Source organism: Podarcis melisellensis, assembly GCF_964234715.1.
Source record: "Podarcis melisellensis genome assembly, chromosome: Z".
NCBI lineage: Eukaryota > Metazoa > Chordata > Lepidosauria > Squamata > Lacertidae > Podarcis > Podarcis melisellensis.
This window is the reverse complement of record NC_138547.1, coordinates 33,251,174-33,276,052: the sequence shown is the minus strand read 5'-3', so window position 1 is coordinate 33,276,052 and position 24,879 is coordinate 33,251,174. Positions and strand designations below refer to the sequence as shown.

The following is a 24,879-nucleotide window of genomic DNA, read 5'->3' as shown; positions in this document are numbered from 1 at the left end:
AAGGTCTCTTCCTCTCTCCTGCAAGAGTAGCCCCATTTGTTTTTGGTGCAGTAGATTTGCAAGAATATTCACAGCAGGGAAGGTCTCCTGTGCAGTGGTAGAATGCACACAGAAAATCCCAGGAATCTCCAAGTAGGGCTGGGCAGAACTCCTGGGAAGCCACTGCCAATAAGTGTAGACAATACTGAATGAGATGGACCAATGGCCTGATTTGGTATAAGGTCTTAAGTTCCAAAGCAAGCTATGCATGCAAGGACTCCGCTGGGGATAGCCATACGTCCAGAATTTCCTGGACATAGCTAGGATTTGGTCTTCGTGTCCAGGTGAAAATGAGAGAAATGTCCAGGAAAATATAGCAACCCTTGTCAGGACTCTAGATTTTGGCAAATTTCCTTAAAAATATCTCAAAACCCTCTCTTTTTGAGATTTTGCAAATAAAATTCAACAACTTTTGTGTCTGGATTTTTACTTTTTGAAAGATGGCTCAGCACAAAATATGTGGGACAGGGAAGGAATACACCAATGTGTCTAGATAAAGGAATAGAGAAGGATGTGCAACAAGAGTGATTCTGCTTCTCTGGGCACTTCTTGCTGGACTGATTTTTTTTTTTTAAAGAAAACAACCCTACAAACACAAATCTACTTCAGTTGACAAGAAAACCCACACAGGCAGATTTAACCAAACACTTATTTTCCATTTTTATTCAATAATTGCCTTTAATACTAAAATGCATTAGATTCTTGAAGCAGAGAAATAAAAATCACATCAAAGTGGGGAAAACAGTTTGCATCAGGTTTTTTTAAGAAAGAAAAAAACAATGTGGCAGGTACACCATTCTTTTCAAACAAGAGTTGTAATAATTTAATAAAGCTGCTTTATCATCTTCATAAAATAGACAGCATGGTGATTATTTCCCCCACCCCACCCCATTTCTCCCTGTTTACAATGATTCAATCACTGTGAAAATGTACATAACATACATATCAGCATATACAACAAGTTTTGTTCTTCATATTATCAGCAGCAGAGACACGTGAGAAAGCAGGAGAAAATTCAAGTCCCACCAAAATCTTTCCACTGCAAAGCGGGCAACACAAGTGTCTTTAGCATCGCGACGCGTCTCTTTTTCTCCTTTGCTGCTGCTGCTGCAGGACTTCAAACATTTCTGCAACTTTAGACCTTGGCATTTGATTAGCGCCAGGTGGCATCCGTTGCTGAAAAACACAAGCTTCTGCCAGGTCAGCTCTTTGTCATAAAGATTACAAGATCCCAGCTTGAATCAGCTGAACGTCAGCTGATGCCAGTAACAAATCCATTTTCACCGATGCCACGGTGAAAATCTTGCCGGGTTCCTCCACTAAAGTGAATACAACTTCTATGCCGGGTCAACGATTATCTAAAGCTGCAAAGGCAGCTGTACCGACACGATAATCAATTTCCCCCATTGATCGACAAATGAAGTTTCCATTTGTGATTAGTTTCTCTCTTTTTTGTTTCCTCTTTCCCGCCCTCCCTCTCCAAGAGTAATTTCAACATTAATTGGATAACGTGTTCTTTACAACTTGTTTCCTATTTGGAAAAAAAAAAGGAAAACATAGTTCACTTCTGCACAATGTGTGTGATCCACAAGCCATCTCCAGCTTCACAATAAAACAAGGGAAATGGCAACAGCCTCATCTTGACAATACAGTTAAATGCTCATGTTCATTCCAGCCATGAATCATATTTTACCAGCCCTTCCCACGCTACTGCCTTTGTAAATTTCATTCAAACAACAACAAAATGGATGTTCCTGGGAGGAAAAAGTATAATTTGACTTGTGAGAGGAACTGCCTGACGGCTAGTCTAGCAGGTAGGCAGAGGGTGTTTCCCCCCTTCTAAAATGAACTACCCATAAATCCACTCATGTTATGGTATCTTTGGAGCTAGATACTCAGAGAATAAGCACTGATTAAATTACAACTGTGAATAAAAAGCATTGCTGCAAATCAAAATCCATATTATACCTGACCGGGGACGGGGGGGAATGCTACGCTGATTCAACAGGTAAGCAAAGCAAGTTTGACAGTGGGGAACGTTTTGCAGGGTGCTAATATGACTTTCTATGAATTGAAAATAACAGTGAAATGGTGACATCGAAAAACATTTGCAATCCTATCTTTGATAAAGGCAATGAGGGATGGCTCAGGCGCAACAGTGATCCCCCTATCTGGAGCTTTGCATGCTCTACAACAAGCACGGGCAGCCCTTGCATCTGTATAGTGGCCCATTCATTTCAAAGGATGAATGGCCCACAAATCCTTCATTGAAATGAATGGCCCTTCATTGAAATGAATGAAGAAGTCCTTGCTGCTGGGGAGCTTTCATGGGAAGGGCTGCAGCTTAGTTGTAGAGCACATAATTCATATGCAAAGGGTTCCAGATTCAGTCACAGTAATCTCCTGTCTGAAACCCTGGAAATTTCCTGTCTGAAACCCCAGTGTAGGCAGTATTGACAAAGTTGGGCCCATGGCCTGCCTTCTATGAGATGACACAACAGCGCACATGTACCCGCTGAGCCATTTGCTTTTGCATATGCCAACACTTGCACACTACAGAATTTTCTTCCAGAGCAACCTATGGACAGAGGGCATTGATTTCTTGATGTGCTCTTTCTCCCTACACACAGAACAGCTGCTCTACTTGGACAAGGACCCAACACTAGTGAAGCATGAAAGTGGCTAATGTCAGTAAGCGCAATGCTTTCGCCTATGGATCTACAAATTACAAAATGCCACAAATCTCATACAGTGAGTCCTGTGAAATCAGCGCTGGTTGGAGATGGGAACTGTGAAAGGGGTGTGTGTGTCATGCTGGGATATTAAGCAGAATCTTGTGAGTCAGGTGACCCAAGAAGCCAAACTCTTACCACTGTTGGCATTATAGCTCCAAATACCTCTTGCACTCCCATGGTCTTGACAGTTTGCTAAAGCAGGGCACCGGGCCATCCCTTCTATTCTTTCCCAGCTGCTGGCTGGAATCCTTCTCCTGCTTTTCCAAATACATACTGCATGCAGACTGGATCTTGCTAGCACTCAGATCTTGGTGCCTATCGCAAATGTGAGGGTCTTTTTACACTAGCAATGCCTATGGATCAGGTCCTATCAAAGGATCATGTTTCCAAGAGTTAGGAATAAGTGAATAAGTGAAGGAATAAGAGTTAGGATTAAGTGGGCGTGATTTCATTAAATTTCCTTTTTTTAAAAAAAAAGGCAACTTTCAACTTATTGGGCAAAAAAAGCACACTGACAGTCTATAAATTAGATAACTGCATGAAAAAGCAGAACACCAAGCCCTATCCATTTTCTCTACCTTTTTCTAAAGAAAAGAAATTACTCCAGCTTATTTGATCTGCAGTCCGATAAAGATTGGAGGCTGTTTTTCTGTAGCTATTTTTTAATTTAAATAAATCAAAAGTGACTAATTTTTTTTTTATCAAGATAGGTTAGAGCCAGGAAGATTGTTTCTCTAGAAACCATTATTTTCTGTTGATTGGCAGAGCAAGTGTTGAAACAGCAATATATTTCCTTCCCAGTGATCTCCAAGCTCTGAGGAGTATGTTGTAGAGCAGCAAATTCTATCAAATGTAGGACTAATAGCAAGAACAATAGCCCTAACCTGTGTTCCCAACCATCACTGAAAAATTATCCAGTGGGAAATAAAAATAGTAATAATAATAATTAAAAAAAAAACATTCCATTTAATTCAACTAAATTTGTCCTTCCTTTTTTTTACCAAATGTTTCTTATGGGGATGGGACGGGCATCACTTCACAATTTCACACGTGCAAATTTTGTAGCCATGCAAATAGTTTGCCATGGGTGGGAATGATTATTCACCAATGTTCTTGCTTCAAGTGAAAGGGATATATCCATAGCGATCAGCAGCACTCTTCTCATATTTAGGCTGCGATTCCAAAACATACTCACTAAACTGAATACAATAACTTCTGAGTAGGTTTGTGTAGTGACTGCTCTGCCAGTCTGTCTGTTCTTTGATGCACGTTTTCTATTGCCTAGTTTCACTACTTCCATGGTGCACAAAGAAAAACCGAATTAAACCCAGCATTCAGAAGAGCATCCCGTGAGGATGTGCAAACACACATTCACACTAGCACTCAAATGTACCCACATTTTTGCACTCCGTTTGATAAACTTTGATAATCAGAGTAAGTCACACAGCTTATCTGCTTCTGGATGGCTGTCCCCACCCCCCACCCCCCACCCCTACACCCCACCCCATGCACCTGGCTCATGATGAATGGATGAATCAATTCTGAAAAGTTTGGAAAATCCAAGCCAATCTGCTAAACACACTGTAATGTGCTGTGAAGAGCACCCATCCAGACATGCTGTGCCTCTACCGGATCAATTACACTAACTTCCTCCAACCTTCTTCTGATCAGTTTCTGCTAAGGGCAGATAATTATACCATGTCTTTGCCACAGGCATGATTAGATCAATCAGTTACTGCCAAAGGCGGCACAAAACTTCATTTTCTGAAGTTTCTTCGTGTGTCCCTGGGGGACTCTTTGCTCAGTGCTTCCCTGATTCCAATCAGGAGGCACACCCAGAGGAGGAGTTTTTACTAATGCTAATTATCATGGGTGGCATCCTTCCCCCCCCCCCCCACTTACACACACTAAAAAGTTTCTTGGGGGCCTAAGAGTAAAAGTGCAGGCCCTATTTAGTTCCCAAGGAAGGAGGGAAGAGGAGTACTCTACGCTGTACGGTATTTCAGAATTTTAGGGGGGTGGGGAAATGGAATAGCCATGAACAAGGACCACTGTTTCTGGAGCCATCACAAATGTCCCAAATGAAATTACAGTTTAGGATTGCAATAAAACAATTTGAACTTCATCCAGCTGAAGTATGGAGCACCCCAAGAAAGTGCCGAGCTGCGCCCATGTGATTGTGATTTTGAAACAGTGGACAATGTAGTCAAGCAAAATACTAACTTGAATATACATAATGGCAAGGCCATTATTCATGTAAGCATTCCATGCCGCTACCTATAAATGGGCGTCAACATTTGCTGGCCTGTTCTCATGAGGTGTTAGGATGTCAACAGCACAGTTGCCTAGACCAGCCATATAGAAAATGGGATGATGCATTTGGTAAGTACATTTAAGCAAATCAGGAATGTGCTTGAAATGTTTACACGAGTAATGATTTAACCTGCGGCCTACAACATACACAAATTAGGCCTTTAAAGCATCCTATTCTTCTGGTTCCTAGATAGGTAAAATAAAAATGGGAGATTTGCAGCAGGAAACCAGGATGTCGTTTTGGAGAAATAATGTCATATTCTTCCTTGAAAATGCAAGGAAAAGGAAAAGGGTGGGAGGGGGGTTGAAATTGATCTCATAAAAATTTCAAGACAGTGCATCTAACAACTGCAAATGAGATGCTAGATAACCCCTAAAAGACCTGGGGAAGAAACATCGCACAGTGGTGGAGATAGTATGTGGTACAATCATCTGGCAAAATGACAAAGAGCTATGACAAGATTGGCTCTAAATTTTGCAGTTTCTCCAGGTCTTAAGATTGTTTGTTTGTTTGAAGAAAAGGAACGAAAAAAAGAAAACGAACTTGAAAGCATTTCCCATCACTAGACATACAGGAATTTGCAATATCAAATACGATAATAGTACAGAGAAGCGTGTGGCAGCAAAAGGTTTCCTAAGGCAGGGGTGTCCACAGCAAAAGAGCAACATCTTAGAAAGTACAAATCAGGCTCTGGGTGTGGGATGAGACAGAAAATTCACCGGCCACAGTCCATAACTCCATGGAGTGCTAATGTACATTTGGAGATGTTGAGCATAGAGCCCCTTCCAGCATGGGACACATTGAAGTGGCCCCATCTTGCACATCAGAGCTCCGACAAATGCACCAAAACTGCCAATCAGGGCAACCCAATCTCCAGTTTGCCATGGCAAACAAGCACCCCATTGCTGAAGTTTGGAGGCATGACAAGGGGAGAACTAAGGGAAAGAGCCATCTCAGTGGTTCAGCATCTCCAGGTAGGGTTAGGAAAGACTCCTGGTCTGAAACCCTGGAGAGCCACTGCCAATCAGAGTAGAAGACAATACTAAACTAGATGGACCAATGGTCTGACTTAGTAGAAGGCAGCTGATTATGTTCCTAGAGATTACTTGAAACTGAGGTGTGTGGTGTGGTTTTTCCTTTAGGGATTTTTGTTTTGTTGGGGGGTTTTTTAGATTCAATTCTTCATACAGAATGCCATTTCATAATAAGACTTTTTGAGCTACAAAAATATATAAATTCAAAATACTTCATAGATAATACTTCCAACCACTGAAATGCCACCACTTCTACCATAGTGGGGAGAAGCTGAAGAATGGTGCTACTTTTACTTAGACCAACACCCCTGCTGCCTGTTGAACCAAGTGGGATTGTCACATTAATGATAGCTTCATTTTTTTTTATAAACAATACATTTAGGGAAAGCTTTTAAATACAGCGAATTTGTGAACCATCAGTAAGCCATTAGAAACAATACACACATCCAGTACTGTTGTTTCCTTTCCTTTACAGTGCAACTTAGAGTACTATGTCCTTTAGCCTCTTCACACCAGGTGAGTCCTTCTCTCTACATTCTTGCAGAAGAGGGTTAATCTCATGCATGATATTTTCACTGTCTGCACCCCTCGGCTCCGCCTCAATGGGCCGAGAAGGGCCATTGTTTACAAACGGCTCCAGGTCGCGACTTCCTGGGCAGTGCATTACGTTGTAGGACACTGATGGTTTGCCAGACAAGGGGCTCTTCAGGTGGATAGGCGACATGATGGGGCTGACAGCTTCACAACCATTCCCTGCCTCCCGGACAGCACCGTTTACCTTCGGGCTACAGATGGCCGGATCCACTGTTCTTTTACCTTTCGAGTTGACTGGGCCCCGCTCCTCGGAGACAGGTTCACTCCCCTCTTTGCCAAATGTTGCAAAAGTTCTCTTTGTGCTACAGTCTTCGTAAAGCTCTGTATCCACAGTGGTAGCTTCTATGGAGAGGGACACGACATTCCTTCCATGCTCGGGGGATTTTGCTCGGCTGGGCACAGGGTTCCGGGGCATCCAGCATCGGTCAGAATGGCCAAGGATCCGGCACTCTTCCCGGCAATGAAATCCCTCACTCTGATCTGTAGAGAGAAAGACAAAGAAGGGCAGGTGATCTATCATGAGCTGATACACCCAATCCGAAATGTTCACTTGCTGAGGCTTAGCTCCAAGACCTATTGATAAACGACACTACAAGGAAGAATGCAGAGAAGAAACTTGTTCTCAAAATTGCCAGCTTGGAAGATTTATTGCATTTCATCACATTTCAGAAGGCAGGTTCCTTCTTCTGGGGAACAATCTACAAATAATTAAAAATATAAAAGCCAACTATTGGTGCACAGGCACAATCATACACAATGCTATTAAAAACATTTGAACCATTTGGAATATATGTAGTATGTAATAGAGAGAGAAATTATTATTATTATTATTATTACTTCTTACCAATATCCTTACCAGGTTGAGTTCACTACAAAATTATATATAATTATAAAACAAACAAAACAACTATAAAACGAAATAAGTATAAGTACAATTACAAACTGTTCCATATATAAAAACACTTAAAAACAGGGCCAGCACAGATGCAGACTGGGTTGTAAAAAAAAAAATCTAGCCATCATTTAAGACCATTATATCATCAGTAGTATGAGTGGTTGGGACAATGTACAGTATAGTACAGTACATCATATCATATCACATCATATCAAATCAAAAACACACTTCCATCTAGTCACCAGACCCAGAAACTGCTTAGTTTCAGCAAGATTGTCTTATGTGCCTTCAGACAATGCCCTGGGAATAGGCATATCTACACCACAGCTCTCAAATGGCTTGAGAGTCATGCTCTCTGCACAGAGAATCCTGGGAAGTTGATTTCTTATTAGTAGTAATTGGTTGAATATGACCGCTTGGCGCAGACAACTAAGTATACCTGAATAGTTTTGGTCAGATACATATGCCTCTGGTGTGGTTTTATATTCCTATGGTTTTTTAAGCCAGCAGTTTTTTAAAAAAGAAAACCAATTAGTGTTTGAGGGCACAACTACACTGCAGATAAAGTAGTTCAGCAATCATTTTTTCTCCCAGGGAAATTGTTGGAATTGTGATTATGTAAGCCGGTGGCGCTGTGGGTAAAAGCCTCAGCGCCTAGGGCTTGCCAATTGAAAGGTCGGCGGTTCGAATCCCCGTGGCGGGGTGCGCTCCCGTTGCTCGGTCCCAGCGCCTGCCAACCTAGCAGTTTGAAAGCACCCTCGGGTGCAAGTAGATAAATAGGGACCGCTTTCTAGCGGGAAGGTAAACGGCGTTTCCGTGTGCAGCTCTGGCTCGCCAGAGCAGCGATGTCACGCTGGCCACGTGACCCGGAAGTGTCTTCGGACAGCGCTGGCCCCTGGCCTCTTGAGTGAGATGGGCGCACAACCCCAGAGTCTGGCAAGACTGGCCCGTACAGGCAGGGGTACCTTTACCTTTACCTTTTTTAAGCCACAGAGAGGCAACTTCAGCCCTATGGGCTGAATGTGGCCCCCAAGTGCTCTTTATGAGGCCCTTAGGACTCTCTCCAGAACTGCTCCACACACTTTTCAAGGGCTTCTGCCTGGAGGAATGTCTTGTGACAGTGCCTCCTGCTTGCCTGAATGGAAGTCGTGGGGTGTATAAGAATCTCTGACTTTTGCATGGCTAGAATACAGTCTTCTTGCCATACTAAGGGAAGAGTCGTGCCCATTGATCTTTTGCCTTTGGCAGTGGCGTAGCGTGGGTTGTCAGCACCTGGGGCAAGGCAAGCAATATGCGCCCCCTAACCCATGGATTTGCGCCCCCTAACCCTAACCCCCAGATGTTGCGCCCGGTGCGGCCAGCCCCCCCTGCACCCCGCTACGCCACTGGCCTTTGGCCCTAACTGCCACTGGCATGTGGCCCCCGGGAAGTTGCATGTGCAGGAATGCAGCCCTTGAAAAAGGCTCCCCCACCCCTACTATAAGGCCTATAGAAAAGGAATTACCTGCAAGGACACTAGGGAATCCATTAACAGCTAAATTGGCAGAAAACCTACTACCTACGTTTGTAGGGTAGAACTGCGATTCTGCCTATTTTTAATCCCATATACACACCTCTCGTTTCTATAACAAGTAGTAGACATTGGCAAAGTGACATTTTAAAGGGCTGTTTTTATCGCAGTGGGTTTCTCTCCCCTGCCCCCACTTCTATTATTATTTTAACAGGTTGAAGTTCAGCCTCCAACAGGCTAGGTGTCGTTCAGAATTTCTGCTGCTGCTGTCAGAACAAAAAGCTGAAGGGAAACACATTACGATGGGAAATAAATTAAACCACGTTCAGCCTGCGTGGCTGGCTGCGTAGGAGTCAGCATTTTCTTCTTCCTATTGCCAGCGCTAAAAGGCATTGTGCTTTAAACCTTGCTCGACATGAGATATCCAAGTATAAACTCCACACCAGGCAATGAATTTTGCTGGCTCCTCTTTTTATACTTTAGTTGATTTGTACTTGATTTCCAACAGAACTGCAGTGGTGTTTGTAGGCACCTACCAGTCTGAGAGGGGCTATAAACAAGTATTCTGCTCAGATTCACCATGTAGCCAGATATTTACTCATGCCAGATATTTACTGTGATGTGCCACAGTTACTTAGGGGCGACTAAATGATGCTTGTTTTACTACTTGGCCACAGTATGAGGATTAACAACAGAAAAACTAAAGTTAACTTTGTGAGCTCTTATGATTACTAAAGGACTTATACAGTACTTTGAGCCTGGAAGGATAAATATCCACTGTCCATGCATTGGTCTGAGGACCTCATGGCCCTGACGGCATTTGAATATATTGCATATAGATATCAATCTCACATGGAAACCTATTTGGCCATCTGGAGACTTATCTATTTAATTTAAGTTGCGTGTACTGACAGTTATTGTTTCCACAATGTGAACTGATACTGTATATTATAAGTAGTAGTGGTAGCTGTATCTATATTTTATTTATATTAATTCTTTTTTCCCCTTCCCTCTTTCTTTTACTTTTTAAATTTGCAAATTAAAAAATGATTCGGGTTTTTTTTTCCTAAGACAAAAGAACAGGGCAAAAGAGGGCATGAATGTCTAATCACCCATCAGCCCAAATGCCCCTTGAAAGCTAGTTGTTATATTTAACATGCTCTATCTTAGGAAGGACAGAAAAGGGTACATTGGAAGTGATATCACTCCACATGACAAAGCAGATATAGACCCCCCCAAAAAAGCCATAGGAAGTAATTTAGTACTGTGGATGTATTCTCCCCCCCCTTCCTGGACCAAAATGCTGTGTTCTGAACAATAAAGCAACAACCATAACCCAAACATGGATCTTGAATTCACCTAGTCTCACAATGTTTTAGTGAACATACAAGAGAACATTAAATAGTTCATGCATGGCACTTATCAAAGAGAGCCAAGCACATTTTTTTTTAAAGGACTTACATGTCCCTAGAGGGTGAATGCCTGATAAAACTTCATGAACATAGGTTAAAGGTGAACATCACAGCTCTATAAGCCTATTGAGTTTCCTGACCCTCTGAATAATCTATTATGCATTTCATTTTCTGCTAATGAAGTGCTAATAATATCTCTATCAAACTCTTGGAGATTTCCATCCTAAATGCAACCAAAAGGAGCACCAACAATTGTCTATATGTATTATCCTGTCGTTACTTGGTATTAACAATAAAGAGCACATAAATAAAGGAGGCATTCAAGAGAGGAAATGTTGTAGTAAAGGGTGACTTCAATTACCCTCACATTGACTGGGTAAATGCATGCGTCAGTCACAAAAAGGGGCGGAATTATCAAGCTACCCTAAATGGCTGTGCCCTAGAACAGCCAGTCACAGAACTGGTAAAAGGAGGGGGACCCTGAACTTGCATTACGTATATCAGGGTTCGCCTCTTGCCACCACAAGATGCAGTAACAGCAACCAAGTTGCATGGCTTGAAAAGGGGGTTTAAAATATATTCATAGAGGATAAGGCTAACGACAACTAATGGCCAGGATGGCCTTTTACAACCTCTAGTACTGAGGTAGGCAACCTAAGGTCCGTGGGCTGGATGCGGCCCAATCGCCTTCTCAATCCAGTCTGGGAATCAGCATGTTTTTTCATGAGTATAATGTGTGCCTTTATTTAAAATGCATCTCTGGGTTATTTGTGGGGCATAGGAATTTGTTCATTTCCCCAAAAAAAATATAGTCCGGCCCCCCACAAGGTCTGAGGGATGGTGGACTGGCCCACGGCTGAAAAAGGTTGCTGATTCCTGCTAGTATCAGAGGCAGGCATGGCTGTGAATACCAACTGCTGGAGAACATGAGTGGCAAGACCACTGTTGTACTCTTGTCCTGCTTGTGGGCTTCCCATAGACATCTGGGTGGTCACTTTGAATGCCATGGTGCAGCAATCTCTTTGTACATTCTTACAACCTGGACCTACCTCAGTAATAAAGCATGAGCCCAATCCCTAGTATCTCCGGTGAAAATGAACATCACAGAACAGGTGAAACCCTTGTCTGAGCATCTGGAAAGCTACTGTTTTGGCAGTCCGACTTGGTATACAGGCAACTTCCAACTGAAGCGGGAGTTATGTACCAAGGCACCACACATTTAAGTGAAATTGCATATATTTGAAACACCATTGACAAAGCCTGCAAACACCCCCCTTCTGTGATATTTTCAGGTCACTTCCAGGTTCAGCACAATGTGCTTGTGTGCAGACATGCACCTATTAGATGTGTCTAAAACAGTCACAGCCTGTATGCTCTTTCCTATGTTCCTAACATGGCTGAGACAGAACCCGTTTCGTTTGACCATACCAATTCTTGACTAAAATATTCTTCTTTGGAATTCAGTAGTATCTTTTAGCAAACACTCCCACCTTTAATTAGCCACCTTCTAGCTCCATCTCACTTTCCTTATTTTCCATAACATTAGCCAAAGCCACAATTGAATCACACCTTCAGAGTTTGATGTATTGAACCTCACTCGCACCTTGCAAACACACAGACCTTGGTATCTACTCAGCCACAGTGGTGGATCCCAACTGTCTGAGGAGATAGTTCATTTGGATGCTTTGTTCATCTGTGTATGTAACTTCTGCTTTTCAGCTCCATTTGTATTTCCACCACATTCTAGCACAAAAAAGGGGGCTAATAAAAATTCTTGGCACATAACACAATGCAGCAAAAAAAGAGAAAAGGGGGGGGGAGGAGAAAGAGCAGCTTTAGCACTTACAGTGAATCGGCTTGTAGAAAAGAAAACCTTAAGGTACTTGCGGAAGGCAGGGAGACAAAAGAGGAAGAAACCAAGTGGATGGAATCTTGTATCTTTAAGGGTCCTCTCTCCTTCACAGCAGCCACCACATCATTCAAGTGGCAGCAGCAAGTGACTGTGGTCCGGGCGCTGCTGACCCTTCTCATTCTCAGCAAATGAAGCTGCCAGACATGCAAACACACTGCTTAGAAGTGTTTAAATACTGGTGCCCAGTAAAATGTTTGCTGTTTTCAGTTCTTGAGCAAAAACAAAGGATTAAAAGTCTCTATCTTCCTGTTCATCCCCAAATGAACAGCTGAAGTCAAGACCATGATATTCTAGTAGAATTCTATGTATATTATGCTATGGCCATACGGCTAATGCAATAAAATCTTTTTGATATTCTAGTATTTTGCACAAGCGTGGGATTGGGTATTGCATGCCTCAATCAGCATCCTGGTGATCGTTATGTATCAATGCATGCACCTAGTACTTATGACTGTGAAGACCTGTGTGTATTCTAGCATTCAGCAGTAGCATGGGACTTGGCACTGTATGAAGAAATCTGCATACTGATAAACTTTATTTGTTTGCTTTTAAAGAAAGCTCCCAGTCCAACTGCAAATGTGGGGGTTAATAATAAAAGTTAAGCGGTACATAGATGGTTTCTACTGGTTAGGAAGTTGTTCTGTGATACCCCTCACAATAATTAGGAAATTGATGGTTGATGCTCCCATTCAGGCTTCTTTGTATAATCTATGCAGGAGGCAGAATTCTTCTCCTCTTCCCTGATGTTTTGTTTATTTTTTTGTTGGAAGCTGGCGTAACTCAGTCAGATGGGTGGAGTGTAATATTTTATTATTATTATTATTATTATTATTATTATTATTATTATTATTATCAGCAGCATCCCTCAATAATTTTCCCCCTCAATGCAGAATAGGCAGGGCAGCAGATCTAAAGAGTGGCAGCAACAGAACTATTAGCTATATCCAGTTGTCCCCAAAAGGAGACAAAAGGCTTGGGACATGAAGGAATACTACCACATGCCCATGCTTTCAATCACACAAGACAGAGCAACTAAATACAGGCAACTCTCAACTTACACAAAGGTTACGTCCTGGTGATAGAGCCTAAAGCCAAAATCACATTTAGTCAAAACGCATTGGGTTCGATGGTGGCTGGGATTGCCAAAAGTCGTTTCTCCCAGACAGCTTCCCCCTTTCCTCCCCCATTTTGTTATATTATTTGCCAAGTGCGTAAAGCTTAATATACACAAGTTAAATGTCCGTAAGTTTCGAGTTATCTGTACTCCATTGATGTTGCCAAGCTGCCATTAGGCATCCTTCAACCACTTTCTGTTTTTGCAGCCCAGGATGGAAATTGCCTCAAAGTGACAGATCCTAGCCTTAAACAATGTGTGAGAGCAGCAGACTCACTGGTTTAAGCCCAGAGCTCTGTGCTGAGGACGGCAGAAGGCAGGTGACTGCCTACTGGTGGGCCACTGGTTAGTTTATGCTGGACCATGTAGTTCTGGAATTTGCACAAAAATAAATAAATGCTGTACTAGGTGGTACTTGGTCTGATCCTGCAGAGTTCAGAATACAGCACAGCAACTGCACTGTTTGAGATTGGAGGGTGTGCATTGCATAACACCTTAGTTTTCATGTGTCAATGAATATGCATGTGCATCAAAGATGAGACAAGTCCACTCTCCACTCCAAGGTTTAGAGACCCTGGAGAAGTGGTTGGACTGCAAAGAATGGCAATGCTCGCAACTCACGCTGACATTTTGACAAGACAGTCTGAAAAGTAAAAAATGGAGACTGAATTACCAGGGACAGGGATTAAGAAATGGGGATTGTCCTTGGAAAGTGATGGCAGTTGCAGCATCTGTAACACTAGTCCTAACCTTTTTGCAAAATCAGCATGCCAACCACAATAGTGAGAAGCAGCTTGATTTCTGCCTGTATAACAGACGTACCACTGCTGAATACAACCATATAGGCCTGCTCTCCTAGCAACTGTGAGGCTGTCAATCTCTCCCTGAGCTCCAGTTAGACATATGCAAGCTCTGGTACTCATCCTCTTCCCCCTTGATGGCTCACCCAGAGCCCTTGCAGAATTGTCTAATGCAACATATAAACAACCCTATGAAGTAAGCCAAGATCTTAAGAAACAGCAAATTTTACTCAATATATTATTGTACATAATCAAAATGCAATTTTTAAATGCAAAACCTTTCAACATATTACTAAAATTAAACCAATTTGGATTCCTCATCCACATTACAGGAGGCAAGCTATGTCCTTCTCTGTCTTCTAACAAAAACATCACCTTATTGTGTCGAAAGATTTTGTATTTTAGATCCTGCATTTTTAAGCAGTCTATGTATAATAATATATTGTGAAACATTTGCTGTTGCATGGGGTGCTGTTGTTCTTATGGTCATGACTTATAGACTGTATGTCTGCATAAATTCTCTCTCTCTCACACACACACACACACCCCATAGATTCCCTCACCACAAAATTCGTGGCTACAGGTCTGGCAGTTGTATATGACAACCCTGGGAATGCATATTTTAAAACATGCTCTGAAATAGTGACATAGGTGTATGGTTGTTGTTGTTTTTTTAAAAAATAATATTTTTATTAAAAGTTTTCAGTGAGAGAGTAATATGAAAGAGGAAGAAAAAAACAAATTATGATACAATAGAGCATATGGGTAATTAAGTAATACAAGTATTCCAATAATTGTAAAATTAGTAACAAAGGATTATATTTTTCATAAATAGCATGAGTGTCATGGGTGTCTGTGTGTGTATTAGTAGGAAAGGCAGCACCCATCTGCACTATACAGTTAAAGCAGTATTATGCCACTTTAAACAGCCTTGGCTTCCCCAAAAGAATAATGGGAAATGTGGTTTGTTAAGGGTGCTGAGAGGAGACCCCTATTCCCCATACAGAGCTACAGTTCCCAGAATGGTTTAACAACCAATCCTTCTTCCCATGGTCAAAGTTTAAAGCAATTCCCATCTTGTGTGAAAAGACCTCAGTTCAGCCAACTGTGGCAGAAATATCATTCTCTCTGAGAAGTACAGCTAACAACCCCAAGTGAGCCCGGTTTTTCCAACCACCTCTGTTCCAACCTCAAGGGACTGTCACACAAAGCAGCTAATAATGATCCCCAACCACAGACATGTTGTGTCTGTATTGATTCGAGAAGGTCTGAGCCGTGAGGCTTTCTGAGATGTGGGCTGGCTGCAGAGCTGCCAAATTGCTTCACAGAAGTCTTAGGTAAAAAGAAGTAGCGAGGAACTCTGGCGCTTCCCCCGCCGCTCACCTAAAGACAGAACGAAGCCCATATTGTTAAAATAAAGAAGCAGGAAGGGGCAGGAAGGCACAGAGGGAGGCAGAAGGCCCAGCTCAGAGGTGCCCCAGAGATGAAATGGTGGTTATTTTCTGGGAAGATGTAGGAAGCTGCAAACAAATAGGGCCTTGCAGGAGCAAAAAAAATCATGTCGGAATTGCCCGCCGTTAGGCCCACAGTGTGTGCTAAGCTCGGCTGCCTGACGACTGCGGCTCCCCCTCGGTTTCACTGCATTTACAGAAGTCTATTACAGAAACACATTACTAGCTCCCTGGGTAAGCTGTGGAATGGGGTGGGGGGAGTGAACAAGCCTCCTCCGACAACTGAACACAACACCAGGCCTGGCTTTAGGTTTTTTTAAAGCCTCTTATTCACCCAAACAGATATGGATTTAAACTGGAGCCAAGACTGAAAACCCAGAACTAGGTTTCAAGACCAGGCTGCACTTTTCCTGGATCATGTTAACAGAAAAATGTGAGGTGGGTTCAATAAGGAGAAGATGCAAGTGCAGGGTGCTCTTTTAAAAGCAAAACAAACAAACAAAATCTAGCTGTCTATTGCATTTTCATCACCAAAGAGCCTGATCCTATGTGCATTTGCTTAGAAGTAAGCAAGCGGGAAAGGACATGGGTGGCGCTGTGGGTTAAACCACAGAGCCTAGGACTTGCCGATCAGAAGGTCGGCGGTTCGAATCCCCGCAACAGAGTGAGCTCCCGTTGCTCAGTCCCTGCTCTTGCCCACCTAGCAGTTCAAAAGCACATCAAAGTGCAAGGAGATAAATAGGTACCACTTTGGCAGGAAGGCAAATGGTGTTTCCGTGTGCTGCTCTGGTTCGCCAGATGCTGGCCACATGACCCGGAAGGTGTACACCGGCTCCCTTGGCCAGTAAAGCGAGATGAGTGCCACAACCCCAGAGTCGGTCATGACTGGACCTAATGGTCAGGGGTCTCCCAAATGGGACTTGAATAGGACTTGCTTCCAAGAAAATGTGCACAGGGTTGCTTTCTTAAGAGTGGCATAGGTAGCTCCCCCCACCCCTTTTTATCAGCTCCTCAAATTTGTGAGGTAGGCTGCTATTAGTTTAATAAGATCTGGAAAACTTGACTGTGACTCTAATATCTAAGAGGGTTTTCACTTTCAGAGGGCTTCAAGCAATATGCTGCTCAAAATCTGGTTTCAAAGAGCAGCTTGAAATAGAGAACCTGAAATTACAGTTTGTAGGCAGGGAGATGGTATGCAAATGATTTCATATCAGCGCAGCAAAATGTAAGCAAACTGCAACCGCTAGAAACAGTGGGTGTTAAGGCTGCGAGAAGATGTAGACACCATACATTGGAAGTACATGATCCCCAACAAAGAATCCTGGGAACTGTAGTTTGTTAAGGGCCTTTGGGGACTGTAGCTCTGTGTGGAATAAACAATGGTTTCCATGATTATCTGGGGGGAACTCATGTTCCTTAGATGCACCACTTCCATTTCCAAAATGTCAGCTTTCCCTGCCAGTATCTTTGTATGGAAAAGGGGGGGGGGTTAAGACGGCCAAAACATTCTCATTTGTTGCAAATGAGCCCATATTAGATTTGATCCGACCTGTTGGATTCAGGTTGAATCAAAACCAATTGCCTCACATAAAATTATTCGTTTTGCAAAAGTAAATTGTTGCTATTTCCAGCCTTGTTCTAAAGTTCGCCTTCTCACAATCACTACTGTTACCAGGAGAACAATGAGGCCTGGAGGCGTTCCTCCCACCTATGTAAGCTACACTACTACAATCCAGAAGACTCTCCCCAGTTTCTCCAGTTACAAGAGGAGGCAGTTTCAGTGGCTCATGGGGGGATTAGACCCTTGGTAGTTCCCACTGATCCTTGCAATCAAGGCCATATCGCTGCCGTTTTGGAGAGCCACTGGGCAGCCTTTAGTAAAGACTCTCCTAACTACTGCAGCTGCTGTTTTTGGATGGAAAGGGGAAGAACAGTAGAGAGGGAAGGACAGCTCTGTTAGAACCCATTCTGCCCAAAGTTTAGGAAGCCTGGCCTGATTCACAAGTGGGCTTGGGGTAGAGGGGACATGCATAAAATTAACATTCCAAGCCTTCCCCCACACCATTCTTAAAATTGGCACCATCACTTGTTTTTAGAGCATTGAGACCAATATGGCCTTCCTCTCTGAATTCAGCCTAAATGTACCTTACCTTTCTACGGTCACACTTAGAAGAAAACAGTTCTGAGTAGGCATGGTTAGAACTGCACTATGGCAATGTAAGTAAATAAATAAATAAATAAATATGCCTGCCAAACAAAATTGAAGATGCAGTGGGAATCACTAGCTCGACTTATGCATTCTGCTTGAAGGACACACCGCTGTGAATTCTCATTTTATATTACATCCGACTCTGCTCTGGAATAGAAAGGGAGAACAAAAGTACCCAGTGCATGCAATTAAAATATGCATCAGCTGGCATTTGGGTGCTATATGACCACATATACTTCCATATATTTCAAATCCAAATTCACTGTAGCCAAGCACACAACAAGATTGAAAGACTGACCTGCTCAGCTCTCCTAAGCAATTGAATTATTGGTGATGGAATCTCCAGCACCAGACACAGAGGCAAAGTTGAAACGTACTGAGGTACAAGTGCTTAGGGATTTAATATCACTGATAAATGCTCAGATGGCATGTATGGTTATGCAGCCTGGGCAATCACAATAGACCCCAGAGCTTCTATTTTGTGGAGAGAAGCACAATTCATTCCAATCTATGTCAGAGGGATTTTGAAGAGGCATATAAGTAGAAGCCATTTGGACTATTTCATACTGAGAGGGAACTGAAGCAGCTGGGTCTCTTAAAAATGGAAGAGAGAGAGAGCATGCAGAGAAGGCACAGGTGTCTGCCTACTTTTGAGCATCATTGAAGAAAACCAATACAGACAAAACTGTTTCTTACTAAAAGTTTGGCTTAAGACAAAACAGGCTTCAAGGGGAATTCTGGATGTCATGTGCTTACATTCAAGATAGTTGGCACGCTAATGATACAAGTATTTATGCAGGAGTCGCCAAGTGTTTTGAGCAAGTGGGCACATTTGAAATGATGAGAAAATGCTGCAGGTGCCACAAAATGGCTGCCATGGGGTGATAGGAGTGTCGTAACACAAAATGGCATCCACATATGAAAGAGCAGGCTAAGAGTCAGGACCACAAAATAGTGCAAGCGAGCCTTCCCCCACCCCTAGTAAAACAGCTGTGACTGCACTCCCAAATTACCACCAGAATTATTCTACTTTGCACCACTGCCCTCCTGGAAATGGTCAAAGAAAGCAACAATACTGCTGTAACTATTCAGTGACCATAAGCACCAACCCCTCTCCAAGTTCTGAAATTTCATCAGCCATGGTTCACCTGATTGCAAACTCATTCCAGCAGCCATAAGGAATTCACTTTGTTATGAGGTCAGACTGCTTGTTCATCTGGCCTGCTACTATTTACCCTGGCACAGTTCAATGTGATGCTAAAATAAACACTGGTGCACAAGTGTGCAGGCTGCCGGAGAAGAGATTGCCATTGCTTTGCTCCTCCTCTGCTCCTGCTGCTCCTGTTAGAAGATTCAAGATAGATAAAAGAAAGTACTTCTTCATGAACACAATTAAACAGTACAACTTGTTCCCATAGAAGGCAGTGATGGCAGCCTACTTGGATGGCTTTAAAAAAAGCACTGGGCAAATTCATGGAGGGGAGGGCTTTTGAGATCTACTGGACGTGTTGGCTGTGTTCTGCCTCCCCAGCTGGAGGCAGGGATGCTTCTGAATGTCAATGGCTAGAAACCACAGGAGCTGAGAGTTCCCACAGGCATCTGGTTGGCCACTATGAGAACAGGATGCTGGACTAGTTAGGCCATTTGGCACGATACAGCAAACTTTTCTTACGTTCTTACATTCACTGCTTTGCAGTGAGCAATGGTTTGCCTTAGCATCTCATCCAAATCCAGGCTTATGGTTTGTTTCCTTCAGCCTGTGTTTAGATCACATGCTAAGCCAAATCATGGCTTAACACACAGCAGCAGCATAGGTCCAAAGCAGAAATTATCTTCTTCCCAGGAGCCTGCACACATTCACAGAAAGCCATGGTTTGGCATAGTGTTATGTGTGAAATGAGTCTCTGAGTGACTGCGGCTCTCCATGTCCAAGAAAGATGTTTATTGCCTGATTCATGTTCCTTGTAACTGGAGATACCAGGGATTGAATCTTGGGCTCTCTACATATAAGGCATGTAGAATCTACCACTTAAAAAGAAATAGATTCTCAAGGCACTGGAATACTGGATAAAAATTATAGAGCAAGATTCTTGCTGGCTCCAGTTATAAAGGCTGCTCCTGATGTTTCAGGTGTCTATTGTCTGGGGATGGGGGGGGACAGGACAGGGCTCAGACTTAAGCGGTGTTAATATATAGTTTTGGGTTGATATATGGGTCTATATATATGGATCAATATATAGATTTGAATAAGATGTATTGGTTCTGCAGCTATTTGGATTAATATTACTGTCTTCATTTGTATTGTCAGGACTCATTACAGGGATGGGGAACTTGTGGCCCCTCCAGAGATTGCTGGAGACTGTAGCTCTCACCATCCTTAACCATTTTACATGTTGCTAGGGCTGAGAAAAGTTAATCTGCATGGACATATGTTTCCTGTCCCTTTCTTAATATGAATTATTAGCAGCTTGTTTCATCTTAGAGTATATTTAGCAACATAAAATGTCTGGTCTATTAATATTTGCACGACTATTTAAATTGGCTGATATTTCATAACTGCTTGCGAATTGTCTTGAAATATTGCATCATCATCATCATCATCATTATTAGCATTTCTATAGCGTACTCTTCAGCCAAAGATCACAGGGCAGTTTACAATATTAAAATGCAAAAAATAATAATGCATACAATAATAACCAAAACGATAATCCCACACGCTGTTTAAAAGGCTGTGCATTGTTTACTAAGAGTTAGCAAGCGAACAGCAATCTGGGGGTCTGTGTGCAAGTGCAAAATCACAAAAAGTTAGGGAAATGCAGAAACACCCCCCCCAAAAAAAACCCAGTGAGGAAGCCCTAAGACCTTTCCAGATGCTCTTAAGCAAAGCAGCACCTTGCTTACCAGCCTCTGGGGTGCTCCCAGAGCCCTCCCACCTCCTTCCCAGAGGATGGGAAGGAAGGCATCGCCATGCAAGGGCGGAGCCCTCCTGCTTCCTTCCCGAAGTCCTGTAAGCGCTGGGTGCAAGTGGGGAAAATAAATAAATGGAGAGAGGAGAATGGTGGGTTTCCCCAGTTCTCCATTCATTTATTTCCCTACCACCATCCGCATAAAGTTGAGATAAAGTGAGCCCAACTTTCGGGCTTTCTGTATTTGGTTACGTACTTTTTTTTCCTGAGTTTGTGATCCACTTTCGGCATGCAAATAAAACAATGACAATGAAGGAGCGTAGCGGAAAATGGCTAGCTAGGTTTTGTCGCCCCTAATTAAGAATGCCTACCAACAAGAGCACAATGCCACAGTGAAAATTTGGTGCATTTTTTTGGCACCCCCGTGGTGCTACTGCAATCAGTACAACACCATGCCTGGGTACGAGCAAACAGCACGACTGTTAAAAAATTCATTTCAAAATCTTCCTGGAAGCTAATAAATTTTACAGCAGTTTCAATCCTTTCTCATTGCAACAAAGGAAAGCTTAGTTCCAGACAAATTAAAAGTAAATTGATTGCCTTAGGGGAATGTATTCAAATATCACTTTTCCATGTTAGAAATCTCTTTCCCTAAAATGCCGAGGAAGTGAAAAGAGAGAGAACGAACCACAGCAATGGTTTGGAAACAGTAAATCATTAAATCCCTGTTTGCAAAAATGGATAGCAAGGGGCGGGGGGGTGGGGGCCATCAAACTTAAAATAAAATGCAAATATGTCACTGGGGTGCAGGCCTAACATTTGTGCCTGAATTTATGAATAATAAATATGAATAAATAGTAAACATGAAGGGATCAAACATTGCATTCAGTGTTCACCCACATTTATCCATCTCTCCCAGACAGCATCTGGAAAGCAACTTTAAATTTTATTGTGTTGGGGGCCTTGGGGAAAGGAAAGCAAAGAGACCATTCTGCAACAACTCTGTACGGTGGTACCTCGGGTTACAAACACCTCGGGTTACAGACTCCGCTAACCCGGAAATAGTACCTCGGGTTAAGAACTTTACCTCAGGATGAGAACAGAAATCACACGGCAACAGGAGGCCCCATTAGCTAAAGTGGTACCTCAGGTTAAGAACGGTTTCAGGTTAGGAAGGGACCTCCGGAACGAATTAAGTTCATAACCAGAGGTACCACTGTCTTTAAACTTAGAGACAGTTTACACAGTCTTACCTTTTCCTTTTCCTTTTCTAAGAAGCCTCTGACCCCATCCATCCATTGTCTACACTCAAGTTGGGAAAATGTAAATGATCACAGATATAGAGAATTGTTCTGACACCAGCACTATTGCACCCCAGCAGTTGTTGTAAGAACGTTAGGAATTGGTGCCCAAGTATGATCCCCGCCTTCCCTTCGCACCCCTCTTTTTGTGTGTTTCACAACTTTTAGGTGGTTTGCCTAAATCAGGGCCTGAATCCCTTCTCTAGCAGCCTTTTTAGCAAGGTAATAAATCCCACTGAATTCCATGAGACTTACTCCCAGGTAAGTGAGCACAAGACCACAAATCAAGCTACTACATTGAAATGAAATGGAAGCATCAGAGGGGGCGTCTTGGTTGCTTTCTTTTCTCCCTCCCTGTACTTTTAAAACATTGAATCATACAATACATAAAGCTGGCAAACAATGACAAAAGGAGAGAGAGAGATACATATATCATCCTTGATCGATAAGCAATGTTCATAATTCACAATCTGTAGCTCTGTTCGCATCGCTGCATTCATGTGACAATTTGGTCTGCTCTAACAAATCATACCAAATTTGAACTATATTTTGTAAAAATTGCAGCTTACTTTAATTGTTTGAGAAGTTCCAGGTCCTAGAAAGCCATAAATCAATGCCAGGAGCTTCTAGCTGAAGCTAATACTTGACAACCAACAGCTTAGCAGATTCTAGAATGCTTGGGAAATTCGATCATCATGAATTCCGGGTACAAAACGACTCAATCCACCCTGCTCCGACTAAATGTGCAGAGAGCAGCTTAGATATCCCTTAGGTTTTGCATTTATGAATGTTCTGACACAGAGCTCAAAAAGGTATCACTATGTCTTTCCAAAATGTGCATTTTGACAAAGAAAAACCATTTAGAAATGAAACGAGCATACTGAGAATAGTATACATTATTAAGAAAACCCCTTCGCTATGTTGTTTTTGGTGCTTAAAAAAGGCAAGCCTACCCACACATGTAATTTTATTATGTATATTTTTTGGGGGGGGGACTTCTGGATTTATTCATATTTTTACAAATTTTATATAAGTTTGATTTTATTTGTATTTTTGTGTGAATGTTTTTCATTGTTTTATGTATATATTTTGTTGATTGTGCAGTATATAAAGCTTGTTAAAGCCCGTACACTTAGAAAAATGCATATCTTGGGGGGAAAAAACATATTTATGTGTGTGTGTGTTTATTCAAAAAATGCAGATTAATGTGGAAACATGGCAGAACGGACTAGTGAGTTAAAAAACACACGTGGCACAGATGAGAAATAAAATGATTCTACATCCCACGTTTGATATAATAAATAGGATACTGCTTATGTTTGTTGAGAGAAATAGATTGAGACAGAGAGACATATGTAATGCAAATGAGCATTTCGGACCAATCTACATTTTACATCTGCATAACAAATTGATTGAAGCAGGAATGCCTTTAAGCAGTCGGAAGTTTTTGTTTCATTTTACTTTCTGTGGAAGGTTCTTGGCTTCTGTATTTATTTATTTATTTATCAATCACAGGATGGAACGAAGTCAGTGTACAGTGGTACCTCTGGTTACGAACTTAATTCGTTCCGGAGGTCCGTTCTTAACCTGAAACTGTTCTTAACCACTTGAGTTAATGGGGCCTCCCGCTGCCACCACACCGCCGCGGCGCAATTTCTGTTCTCATCCTGAGGTAAATTTCTTAACATGAGGTACTACTTCTGGGTTAGCAGAGTCTGTAACCTGAAGTGTTTGTAACCTGAGGTGTTTGTAACCCGAGGTACCACTGTCCTTGGTTAGTGAACAACCCATTTGCTTAGCCATCCATAGTGAAATGCAAGTCACCCTCTGTGGATGGATCATTGCTCACTCATAAATTAAGAGGCTGCCTCTCTTCCTTATCTCTCCACACGGTTTAATGTCAGGAGACAAGATGGGAAAGAATTACTGCATAATATTTCTCACCTCTTAGCCTTCTCCATTTGCTAATCAGAGAACCTCAGGAATATAATCCAGGCATGGCTTCCCTTTGGATAATGCTTAGAAGATGCTAATAGCAGGGGAAAGAGGCAAATACATCTTACAGCAACTCAGGACATCTCTCTCTCTCTCTCTCTCTCTCTCTCTCTCTCTATATATATATATATATATATATATATATATAAATCAGGCACACAATTTGAACTGTTCCACCATTTCAAGAAATGGACAGAATTTGGACAAAAGAAGCAGTGGTTCAAAAAGAAATTCTTTTAATGGGGAAGGAGGGAGAGAATTTGAATTGCACCAATTTATCAAGCAACCATCAAACAGGCCCAAGGTCTGAGAATCCAGCTTGGCGGGAGTGGGGGGAGTGGGGGGGATTTCCACTGTGATCACCCTGCTAAAGAGGTTAGATCCACAGCCTGCAGAAATCGCTGTAGTCCTGTAAAAAGCAGTGGAGTTGTGCATATTTGCACCAGGTAAAACTGTCACTGGCCTTTTCTTTCTCCCAGCCTATATAGCCATTAATAATTTAATTCCTTCTTGTTTACTGTACTCATGTAGCACATGAAGTGTGACACCTTTGGTTATTTACATCCGAGATAATTTTCTCATGACATAGTGGGCAGATAAATAGAAAACAAGAGGAAACAGCAGCTGCTCAGGCTGCAAAAATAACAAGAAAGGTGGT

The 24,879-nt window shown here is 42.3% G+C and overlaps 1 protein-coding gene across 2 annotated transcripts in view; it reads right to left on the bottom strand.

The window, feature by feature from the left end:
• Positions 1–3,246: 3,246 nt before the first annotated feature.
• The window catches only part of PCDH19 (protocadherin 19), a 138,814-nt gene continuing 117,181 nt past the window's right edge, over positions 3,247–24,879 (bottom strand). For both annotated transcript variants that reach the window (XM_081897574.1, XM_081897575.1), the window contains exon 5: positions 3,247–7,196. In XM_081897574.1, coding sequence (XP_081753700.1) covers positions 6,604–7,196 — 593 coding nt within the window. In that variant the 3' untranslated portion in view covers positions 3,247–6,603. The remainder of the gene's footprint in view (positions 7,197–24,879) is intronic.